Source organism: Temnothorax longispinosus, unplaced genomic scaffold (genome assembly GCF_030848805.1).
Source record: "Temnothorax longispinosus isolate EJ_2023e unplaced genomic scaffold, Tlon_JGU_v1 HiC_scaffold_24, whole genome shotgun sequence".
NCBI lineage: Eukaryota > Metazoa > Arthropoda > Insecta > Hymenoptera > Formicidae > Temnothorax > Temnothorax longispinosus.
Genome location: NW_027270058.1, coordinates 21,745 through 34,130, shown reverse-complemented (window position 1 = coordinate 34,130; position 12,386 = coordinate 21,745). Strand labels below are relative to the sequence as shown.

Below are 12,386 nucleotides of genomic sequence, written 5' to 3'. Positions count from 1 at the left end.
CAATGTCGAGGTAAACCTTATGTTGACAGAACATTCAGTCACCTTCCGTTCTGACAGAGGACTTTCTGTTTAAATTAATTGATGACTCCAACAATTTTGACTTCACCTAACTTGACCCGGAAAAAAAGATTAATTATATATAAACATATATATGATTATAAATTTCATGTAGCGTTATATATAAAAAGCAAAATTTCCGTACTTATATGATATTATATATAATTATATATAATCTTCTTTTTTCGGGTATGTAAAATATTAGAAAATCGTGAAAAAAAATTCAATTCTCCTATCCTCCTAAAATATGTGTAGAAAAATTTGGTCCCAATATGTATCGATCTATAAATAACGAATGTCCCGGTCACGGTGGTCCCGGTATTGACCGATTCATATAAATAACCAAAAATCCATAATATTTTCCTTTCTACGATATACATAGTGATTTCAATAGTATTGTTTACCATTAAATTGAAATGTAGATCTTTGTATGCTTGATTTCAAATATGTACACTCGGACCTCATAAGTACCCCTTTATAAACATATATATATATATATATATAGATATATATACACACACACACAAAGATATTAATAATTACATATGTGTGTCGATTGCATCGAGCATTTGTATAATTAATATACGCACATTTCTATTTCCTCTAAAAAAACAATTGTACATGAATCAACAATATTTAAGATCCTGTTCACACGAGCCGCGCGCTGTCGCGAGGCGAGATGCGATAATGCGCGCATACGCTAGTACGCGAAACGGCGTACGCGCGACGGCGTGCCTATGGATCTAAAATGCCGCAAAGCGTATCGTAGACGCTCATCGTCGCGTCGTTCCGCGTACGCGCGTATACGCGCGTTGTCGCACCTCGCCTCGCGATAACGCGCGGCCACGCGCGGTAGCGCAACCGCGTGTTAAAACCGCCTCGTGTGAACAGGCTCTAAGGCCGGTATTCATAGTCAGACCTTATTTCAAGATCGTCTTAAGTAATATCTTAAGATGCTGATACGGCTCTGTGATTATTGGTTCATAACATCTTAAGATCGTACTTAAGACGATCTTAAATATAAGATTCGACTATGAATACCGGCCTAAGTGTAATATCTGACAAATAACTGATTTGTAGAAATATACACAAAGTATACAGATTAAATAAATTTATATTTGAATCAACAAGATGGTGCATATGTAGTAACCATGATAATATTAACTGTGCCGTTGACTTGCTTTAAGTATTTTACGTAGTTGCCGTACTTAAATTAACAGCATTACGCGTGTCAGGTGTTATAGTTGAATATTATTGAATCATACGCATTGTTTTATTTGGAGGAAATAGAAATGTTTTCATATTGATTACACATTTGTTTGATACGATTAAAACATGTACTTATAATATTTTGTCTATATATATACACAAAGATATTAAGGATTACACGTGTCGATTGCATCGAGCATTTGTGTAATTAATATACACACATTTCTATTTCCTCTAAAAAATCATTGCACATAAATCAATAATATTTAAGTGCAATATCTGACAAATAACTGATTTGTAGCAATATACACAAAGTATACAGATTAAATAAATTTATATTTGAATCAACAAGATGGTGCATATGTAGCAACCATAATAACATTAACCGTACCGTTGATTTCCTTTAAGTATTTCACGCAGTTGACGTGACAGCAGATGTAGTTACATAGATTACATGGTATTCAATTATACATCAAGAAAGTTATTTAATTCATATGTAATTATAATAAAGAATTATGTGTTTGGGATGAGTAGATATATGATTGATATAACGATATATTCCAACTACAATGATATTATTGGACCAAACATCTGGATTATAAATTGACTATCTGATGCATTTCGTTCATTAATATTGATGTTGAATCAACCAATTTTATTTCAATTACACTGATGCTGTTGATACAATATCATTTTTCTCGTGCGCTCGCGCCCTGCGACAAACAGGGACCGATATTCCCATTTTCGGGCTACGTATACCAACGAATCACTTCGTACACAGCCTCTCAAATAAAGCCAGCCGCAATGTGGTCGCATCTACGCGATTTACCGTTAGCAGATCCCGATCCCTCTTGTAATCGCCCGATTCATGTTGTACTAATCGGCGCGGATTTATACGGGTCGTTGCTGTTCGACGGCCTCCGTCAAGGCCCGGTCGGCACCCCGACGGGCCAGCTTACTGTTTTCGGGTGGATCGTTTCCGGTCCTACCGGCACCGCACACCCAGCCGGAGAGTCCGCTCCCGTTTTGAATTGCGTATCCTGCGAGGATACGAATTCCTTGATTCAAAGTTTTTGGGAGGACGAAAGTATCCCCTCTCAAAATCCTCTCACCGAAGAGGAAGAACGTTGCGAAAATCATTTCGCTAGTACGCATTCTCGCGATTCTCAAGGACGTTACATTGTTCGTTTGCCGTTCAAGAACGGCCCCCCTTACATAAGCGAAACTTTTCGAAAGACTTCTTTCTTGTACTCCAAAATGGAGCGCCGACTCTCGCAGAAACCCGAGATCGCCGCTCAGTATCACGATTTCCTCAAGGAGTACGAATCCATGGGGCACATGGAGAAGGTACACGCCGACGAGCCCTCTCGATACCCCCCGGTGTACATTCCGCATCATTTCGTTTTACGCGAATCGAGTACGACTACTAAATTACGCGTCGTGTTTAAAGCCCGTATCACACTAGCGGCTCGCGGCGCGACTGCGATTGCGTCTGCGATTGCGACTGCGATTGCGATTGCGACTGGCTACTGTCCAATCATATTGCAGCTGCCGCGGTGGCGCAGTTTACGCTTTTCGTTGATTGGAATTCGTGTGACCTGTCGCAACAGACCGAACAGACCAACGGAAAGCCGGTTGTTACTTTTGTTACATGCCATTACATGCGATAATATGCGGCGTAGCTTTTCTCTCGATACCTTTGCCGATGCCGCCGTGTTGTATCTCCTGAAAGAAAGGCTAACTGAGTAAAGGAATCGTTTTCCTGATCGCCGACATGGAGCTCACCGACGACAATTTGGTAACGTTGAGCGAATATCAGAAACACACACTCTCAGCCCAGACGTGAATGTCAAACGTCCAGGTTGGTATAACCTACAAACTTATTATTTTTGTGATATTTTAAACGTTGTACGCGTGTCGTACGTTAATATCCAATTTATATTTTAGCCGAGAAAGTTTCTGGAGTCGATGGAAATCAATCAGAATTATCCTTTACTACTACTTCATTTGGTGGACAAATCTGAGATTAACATCACGATTAGGATTGCCGGCGCAATTTAAAAGAATTATAATTAAAGTAATTTAAATCGACCGTGACTGGCAATATATAACGTCTTTTCGATATGAACATTGAAAAACTGTGAGCCAACTTGGTTTGTCGGATTCACACAGCACTTTTTTCCGGATCAATCATCGAGACATTATTAATTTTGACCATGGTTTTGGTCAGTTGATGTAATTTCTAAATTAAATAGTTTTTAAATTTTATTGCGAAAAATATTACCCCAGCCAGGGTTTGAACCTGGAACCTCCCGTATACCGTGCGGGCGTCGTGCCAATTCGACCACTGAGGCTGTAGTAATATTCATCGCAATAACAACTATAAGATGGAGCACCGATTACTAGGTCGACGGTGTATAATAAACAGAATAATAAATTTCTTTCGCCAGTATATAGAATAACAATTAAGTAATTTAAATCGACCGTGACTGGCAATATATAACGTCTTTTCGATATGAACATTGAAAAACTGTGAGCCAACTTGGTTTGTCGGATTCACACAGCACTTTTTTTTTTCCGGATCAATCATCGAGACATTATTAATTTTGACCATGGTTTTGGTCAGTTGATGTAATTTCTAAATTAAATAGTTTTTAAATTTTATTGCGAAAAATATTACCCCAGCCAGGGTTTGAACCTGGAACCTCCCGTATACCGTGCGGGCGTCGTGCCAATTCGACCACTGAGGCTGTAGTAATATTCATCGCAATAACAACTATAAGATGGAGCACCGATTACTAGGTCGACGGTGTATAATAAATAGAATAATAAATTTCTTTCGCCAGTATATAGAATAACAATTAAGTAATTTAAATCGACCGTGACTGGCAATATATAACGTCTTTTCGATATGAACATTGAAAAAAATTACTACAGCCTCAGTGGTCGAATTGGCACGACGCCCGCACGGTATACGGGAGGTTCCAGGTTCAAACCCTGGCTGGGGTAATATTTTTCGCAATAAAATTTAAAAACTATTTAATTTAGAAATTACATCAACTGACCAAAAACCATGGTCAAAATTAATAATGTCTCGATGATTGATCCGGAAAAAAGTGCTGTGTGAATCCGACAAACCAAGTTGGCTCACAGTTTTTCAATGTTCATATCGAAAAGACGTTATATATTGCCAGTCACGGTCGATTTAAATTACTTTAATTGTTATTCTATATACTGGCGAAAGAAATTTATTATTCTGTTTAAAAGAATTATGTTAAGCGCAACTGGAAAGTGGTTGGGTTTATATTCATTTATTTATTTTAATGTTCTTACATCGTATGTTAGTTTACTATTGCGGAATGTTATTTTAGGAGGAGGATTCAGTGGATCGTATACATGCCCAAGACAGAGATGCCGTCAAGAAACTAATCGTTAATCTGATGTTACATTCACCAGATTCGATACAAAAGCAGTTGTCTGATGCAGTATCTATTATTGGAAAATATGACTTTCCGAACAAGTGGCCAGAATTGATTGATCAGATGGTAGAGAAGTTCAACACGTGATTTTCATGTGATCAATGGAGTCCTACACACGGCGCATTCCTTATTTAAAAGATATAGATACGAATTTAAAAGCGAGAGCCGCGGCATCGGCAAAGGTATCGAAAAGCTACGCCGCCTATGGACGGAAATAAAATTTGTATCAGATAATTTTGCCAAGCATTTAACAAATCTGTTTTTAGTAAGTATCTATGTTTTATTAAGTTGCGTTGCATGCATTAAAAATGCATGTATTTTCAAAGATGGATATTTCTAAATAAGATATTTTGCAGGTTACAATGAATTTAACGCAAGTACATGCTAATAATATGGAAGCCTTGAAGGTTATATATAATTCCCTAGTTATTTTATGTAAAGTTTTTTACTCTCTTAACTTTCAAGTAAGCATTTATATGTATACGTGTATATAATAGGAATTATAAGTAGGAATTTATTTCTACAAATTATATTATTTTATTAACACATCAGGATCTACCAGAATTCTTCGAAAATAATATGGAAACTGGCAAACCCAAATCTCTCGATGTGCTCTTCCCGCTGAAGAAGGACATCGACAAGAATAAGGATAAGAAGGAGATAACTGTGATCGTGATTGGTAATTGAACAACGAAAACCGATGCCGGGTTGAATAACTTGGAGAACACTGTGAGCAAAGCGGCTAACTGGTGCACCAGAGAGAAAGTTAAGCATTACGAGGTGAATATCATGAATAGACCTACTCTATTTGAGGCATTCGTGCATTTGTCGTCCAAGCTTAATCCTCCCGCTAATAAAAGGTACATTTTCGCAATTAAGTATGGGTAGGAAGACTGTCAAGACCGAAGCGCAGTGATGCTTGGTTAGAAATTTAATCAATGTTGATTCGGATAACAGCAATATGAGTCCCTTGTGAATTTTGTACTCAGATATAATGTATTTAACGATAGTTAAACGCTACAATAAAGATATGTTTTGAGATCTCAATGGTACATATATACTTTTTTGTTAATTTTTTTTAAGTACAATATTACATAAGTACAATATGAAAATAAGCCATAGAAACATTCTATGTATCAAATAAGTGTTCTCTATAAAATAAAATACATGTTTATGTATTGTAACAAGTTCTCTATAAAATAAATTAACACTTGTTTAAATGTCTCATTATAATAGATAATATCTACTTTATCTTTGAATAAGAAAACAATAAAAACTTAGGCATTTGCATTACAATGGCACAGCCGAAAAAAAATACTTATTTAATAACTAATTACTTAATTTTAAACTCTTCAAAACTGTGCTAACAGTTTCAAAATTTCGTCTTCACACTTTTTTCGATTCTCCGGAGATAATGAACGAAGCCTGATTTCTAAGAATAATGCCAAAGTATGAGCTGAATCATTGATTTCAGGTTGAGGAAGAGATAAAACTGGGTCAGGTTGAGCCATCTGTTTCAAGGCACCTACAGCCTCCTCCATTATTGATGATTGTTTTTTCGTCTTCAATCCTCTCTTATAAAATAATTGCTCTTGGTTTTCTGATGATCGCTTGTTGGATACAGTAACAGGATTTTTTTGTTGTTGAGAAGATTGAGTGATGCTGCTGAGTGCAGAATTAGATGCCAGCCTTGGGAGAGATTGAGGTGACGGACTCTTTTCTGGTAGAGGTGCAATTGGTTCAAAATCGCTACATGCAGATACACTAGAAGAATTTGGATCAGAAGATGTCAAGTGTGTACTTCCTACATTTACTTCAGGTGGTATTATCGCAAATTCCTGAAAAATAATTACAGATACATATAGAATTAGTTTCTGTACTGTGATTTACCGAGATTGTAAAAATATCATTTTTACTTTAAAAAAGAAATAAAAAAAATAAAAAGAAAATAACATAATGGCGATTACTTTAAAAAATAATTTACCTGCATTGCTTCATCATGGTAGATAAGTGGTGTATTTTGTGTACATAATGTACTATCATTCGCTTCATTACTGATTTGTGAAGATTCTGAATCTGATGCTGCAGTTGTCTCTAGCTGAATGGGGGAAATATTTGATTGTGAGTCTCCTTGGATACAACTCTTTTGGAGAAACATTAATCTCTCAAACATGTGCCACTTGGGCTTGTATATATTGTCTGTGCCAGCTCCACTGCGCTTTGATTCTTTCATAACTTTTAAATTTCTTGCAAATGTATCCTTCATGTTTTTAAAACGGCTTGATACAACAGCACCTGTAAATAGCATCAATAAAAAGCCTATTACATAATTTTATTATTTTAATTCTGCATAACTTTAACTTATTAATATATTTCCTACAAAAAATTGTAATTATTTAATCCACTCCAATATAAACTATAAGAAACATTAATATATATATATTAATTATTCATTAATTATAGGTTATGTTAGTTAATATTAAATTAATTATAATAAATTATAAATAGCTGATAGTATTGAACCGATTCACTTCTGATTGTGAGACATACCTGTGAAATCTGAACTTAACTGCTCGGCTATTTCGTCCCATACTGCAATCTTAAGATCTGTTCGTCTGTACAAGTGGCTTGTACAGTCCCAAAGAAGTGGTTTTAATTCCACAAGGTCGATCAGACGGTAATCTGTCTCTTTCGAGAAATTATGTTTCGGTGGCATTGTGTGACTTTCTATCTGCTTCAATATCACAGATGTTCAATATTATTGTTTTCAACACGGTCGTATACACGTGGTTTTCACGCACTAGCACCACATTGCACCACGTGACCAAATCGGATCCTGTGATTGGCTGCGACTGTGACTGCGACTCGAAAAATGGATTCAAAGCCAAAAGGCAGTCGCCAGTCGCAATCGCTGACAGCTACCTTTTTGATTGGCTGAAATAGAATCGCAATCACAGACGCAATCGTAGTCGCGGCCATATGGGCTTTACCAAACGGCAGTCGTCAGTCGCAATCGCTGACGCCAATCGTAATCGCTGATAGCTACCTTTTTGATTGGCTGAAATAGAATCGCAATCGCAGACGCAATCGCAGTCGCGCCGCGAGCCGCTAGTGTGATACGGGCTTAACGCGTCGAGCAAATCGAACGATAAAAACCACTCTCAATGATTTTCTAATGGCGGGTCCGAAGCTACAAGACATCGCGGCGATAATTTTACGCTGGCGACTATTCCGTCGTATACATGACGGACATCGCGAAGATGTTCCGTCAGGTACGCATGCATCGGGACGACGCGGATTTCCAACGAATTCTTTTGCGCCCTCCCGAAAGTCTGTTGATTCGACCTTACCGCTTGCTCACCGTGACTTACGGCCAAAAGCCATCGCCATTTCTCGCGCAGCGCTGCCTTCTTCAATTAGCTCGTGACGAATGTAAAGAATTTCCCGACGCGGTTTCCATAATCGAAGAATCGACCTACGTCGATGACGTTCTTTTCGGAGCAGACGACCTTCTGTCGCTGCTCGAAAAACGCAAGCAACTTGTCGGCATGATGAATCGCGGATGTTTTTCCCTCCGAAAATGGGCCGCGAATTCCGCCGAACTCTTGACGGATATCCCGGAGGACCAACGTGAATCCTCGGACTATCCGATCAATCGCGATGACACACTCAAGGTCCTCGGCCTGTCTTGGTCCCCGCTTGACGACTCGTTTAGTTTTGTAATCTCGCCTTACGCCGTAACAGTTTATACTAAACGCTCCGTTTTATCATTTATTGCAAGGTTATATGACCCCCTCGGATGGGCGTCATCCGATCGGACCGATCGTCATCGCGGCCAAGATGTTAATGCAAGAGCTCTGGCTCCGTAAAATTGATTGGGACTCTCCTATCCCCGACGATCTTTTACCTCATTGGATTAATTATTTTACGGATTTGCCTCATATTAGTGAAATACGCATTCCCCGATGGACAGGGATGCGTCACGATAAACTCGAAGTGGAATTACACGGATTCGCGGACGCGTCCATTCGAGCTTACGCCGCGGTCGTTTACCTCCGAATCGTGCATTCTACCACGAATATTCAGGTTACCCTCCTTGCAGCCAAAACGAAGGTCGCGCCGTTAAAAACCGTCAGCGTTCCCTGATTAGAACTGAACGCCGTCGTTCTATTAACTCGGTTGTTAGATTGGGTAAGAAATTCCCTGCGCTTTCCGCAAGCTTTATTATTCGGCTGGACTGATTCCCAAATCCCATTGGCATGGATTCAGCAACATCCATCTAGATGGAATTCCTACGTCGCGAACCGCGTCTCCGAGGTGCAGACGCGCCTTCCGTCAGTACGTTGGCAGCACGTCCGTTCTCACGACAATCCTGCCGACTGCGCTTCTCGCGGCTCTACTGCTGTCGACCTCGTCCACCATGAATTATGGTGGTTCGGGCCCCCGTGGCTTAGAAAATCCTCGGCCTCGTGGCAGAGATGTCAATTTCGAGGTTCTGCCCGCTGCCAGCACGCGTGGAGGGGATAGCTCGGCCGGCTTCGGACGATTAGAAGAGCGCAGACATACATATCTGCCGTCTCTTTCTTCCCTGAGCGGCTCGAGCGCCGCTGTAGACCGTAGGCGCCGTAGCATTAGGTTACCGACTTATCTCGCGCGTTTATTGTGTCTCGCGTATCTCCACAGATGATAATAAAATATTGTAAGATATATATTAATGATGATAATACAGATGATAATAAAATATCCTTTCCCATTCTAGGCGCGGGATACTATCGTGTCTCTTAATTATTGTACAATTAAAAGCATAAAGTTAATTAAAATAAAAAATTTATCAATTAAATAAATTAGTGAAATTATAATTTATTCTGTAGATAAAAGATGAATTAAGTAAAGAAATAAACAGAAAAAGCGTAAATAATAGAAATCCACTCTTGGCCAATATGTACGCGTTTTTCTAAAAAAAAAACATGTTATTAATTTAGAAAATAAATTATTAGTAACATAAGAAAAGTAAAATTAAATTAAATTTATATTATTTGTTTTGGAAAAATTATTTTGATAGTATAATTACTTTGCTAACAGTATAATAAATACATGTAATAACATAAAAGAAAAATTATTATATAATGTTTGCAACATTATTGTATATCTGTCATAAATAAATGGGCAACGTACATATTGTTGCTCAACGGAAACCGCGAGAAGGTGGTGGTCTCTTCCGTCAAGAGGAAGAGTAAAAATTGTTTTCTTTAATATTAAAGAAAACAATTTTTTACATTTCCTACAAATGCAGATAGAAAGAGAGAGAGAGAGAGAGAGAGAAGAGAGAGAGAGAATAGAAGGTAGAAAGTAGATAGAAAGGATTGGCATAAAATAGATATAAAAGGATAGAGAAGAATATAAAGGATAGACATAGAACAAGAAAAGACATTAAAAGAGTATTAGTTTTAAGGTCACTTTACACAATTTACAATTCACGACAGAATTTGTGACAAAATTGTATGTACAGTATAAAAAAACATTTAAAAAATTATATATATATGCACATATATATGTGTATATATATATATATATATATATATATATGTATATAATATATACACACATTTATATATATGCATACATACATTTATAAATAGTTAAATGTTCTCTATATTGCACAATACATAACATTACAAATAGAATTATATAATTCTTCTGTCGTGAATTATAAATTATCTAAAGTGGCCTTTACACACTAGAAATACCAATAATTTTTTACTATTTCGATTTTTAAAACTAATATTCCATTGATCATGTTAAAGACCCAATAAATAGAATAAATTTTTTTCATTAGAATATAAAGAATTCTATTTTTACGATAAAAAAAGAATATTAAATTTAAAAATAGGAACGGTCGAAAATAACTATTGGTATTTCTAGTGTGAAATCGGAAAAAAGGGAACATGCTTTACTTAATATAATATTAAAAATAATATATTTACAGTAAAAGTATTTCTGAAAACATATGAACTATTATGACAACTGCAGCCAATTTTTGGATTTAACACAAGAAGTATGTTATAATAAAATAGATATAAATAATTTATTTCACATTTTTTTATACAGTGGCCATAAAATAGGGAATGCTTTTCGACTTTGCCACGGGAAATATTCTATTTAAAGAATGTCTAGTTAATTCTTTTTAAAAGTATAATTTTATGGGCAAAATAATGTAAAGTAATTAAAAAAACCATCTTTTAAAGGACAAAACTTTCATTTTTGCCTTTTTTAATATCCTAGAAAATCTAATATGAAATACGTACAATACGTCCATACATTCAATGTGCGTTGAGTATCTCGTCAAATAATAGTTTGTTCTCCTTATCAATGACTATCTTTTACATTTTTTTTATTAATTACATTATGTAAAATATATTGTAATACATATTTATGTTGTAATACATTACATTTTCTTTGCAAAAACACATTGCAATTATAAAATAATGTATTTTTTTTCCTGCAAATACACATTTATAAATGTTTCTACATTTGTTATCCACATACTGAAGCAATTTTAAAGATAACTTTATATTTTGTTATTCTTATTTTTTTTAAGAAAGGAGTACCATTTGATCAGATTTTGTATATGTATATCTGCATTTGCGCATTGATATCTTGCATTCACTGCAGCACTGTTACTCAGTCTTGAATTGACTGAATCCATTCTTATGCAACATCCAATAATGATTAAGCGTTGGTTTCCATACTTTTTCAAATTGAGAATAAAAACTAAATTCTCTTCAAAATACAATTTTTGAAATCCACAAAAGGCCATAGATGAAGAGCACAAATCGTTTTCTTCTTTTTCTTCTTCTTCTTCAGTTCTGTCACTCCGGAGTAAGGCAGAGTAAAGCGTGCAAATAATCCACAGCTCTCGACACTATTATTTATTTTATAAATTTGTTGCGTCTAAGCTTGCTCGCCATGGATACGATGTGCCAGTTGAATATCTTTTGGCATGGTGGTAACTTGCTTAGCGTGAATAGTGCACTAGTTCGTGTCTTCGAAAAGACCTACAAGGTACGCCTCGTTAGCTTCTTGGAGAGCCATCCAGCAAAACTTAGGAAACGGAGGTCAGTCTTGAAATCCTGAGCGATCTCACAGACGAGTTCGTGAAATGGCAATTTACGGATCAATAATTCTGTACTTTTCTGATAATGACGGATTTCACGAAGGGCGACGGTGTCGGGCAACAGTGAGGTTTTTTCATATCACCGGTCGGGGCACTCTTCCTCGCAGCTTTAGTGGCCAACTGTTTCCGGGGCGCCTTTCCTTCGGTTGACTTACGAGCAGTCTGCTTAGTATGTGTCATCGTAACGGTCAACTATCGATATGCGTCCAGCAGTATACGAGCGAAGCTCCTTGTCAGATTGAATTAGATCGACGTCCACAATAGCCCACAGCTGTCGAACCAGTCAATGGAGTTATCATCTTGAAGCAAACTGGCTAACTTAACTTTTATTTTGGAGTTTTACATCCTGGGCTACATGTTTTGCTAGGCTGGTGAGACTAATCTTCCCATTCTTTAAGTCTTGCAAGTGGAATGCTTCTTTCGCCAAATCCGCCGTTCCGTATAAAATCTATTCCGTCTTCATCACC

General features: G+C 37.0%; 2 protein-coding genes and 1 pseudogene across 2 annotated transcripts; 1 reads left to right on the top strand and 2 right to left on the bottom strand.

The window, feature by feature from the left end:
• The first annotated feature begins 2,070 nt into the window (after positions 1-2,070).
• LOC139824016 (uncharacterized) lies at positions 2,071-2,731 on the top strand. Its single transcript, XM_071796507.1, has 2 exons — positions 2,071-2,613; positions 2,717-2,731. The coding sequence occupies exons 1-2, from the start codon at positions 2,071-2,073 to the stop codon at positions 2,729-2,731; spliced, it is 558 nt and encodes a 185-aa protein (XP_071652608.1).
• A 3,366-nt stretch (positions 2,732-6,097) lies between these two features.
• LOC139824015 (uncharacterized) lies at positions 6,098-8,502 on the bottom strand. Its single transcript, XM_071796506.1, has 3 exons — positions 7,296-8,502; positions 6,730-7,040; positions 6,098-6,583 (listed from the first exon to the last, which is right to left on the bottom strand). Exons 1-3 carry the CDS (start codon positions 7,459-7,461, stop codon positions 6,098-6,100), a joined length of 963 nt encoding a protein of 320 aa, XP_071652607.1. The 5' UTR covers positions 7,462-8,502.
• A 3,194-nt stretch (positions 8,503-11,696) lies between these two features.
• LOC139824011 (histone H3-like) lies at positions 11,697-12,099 on the bottom strand (annotated as a pseudogene).
• Positions 12,100-12,386: the final 287 nt, after the last annotated feature.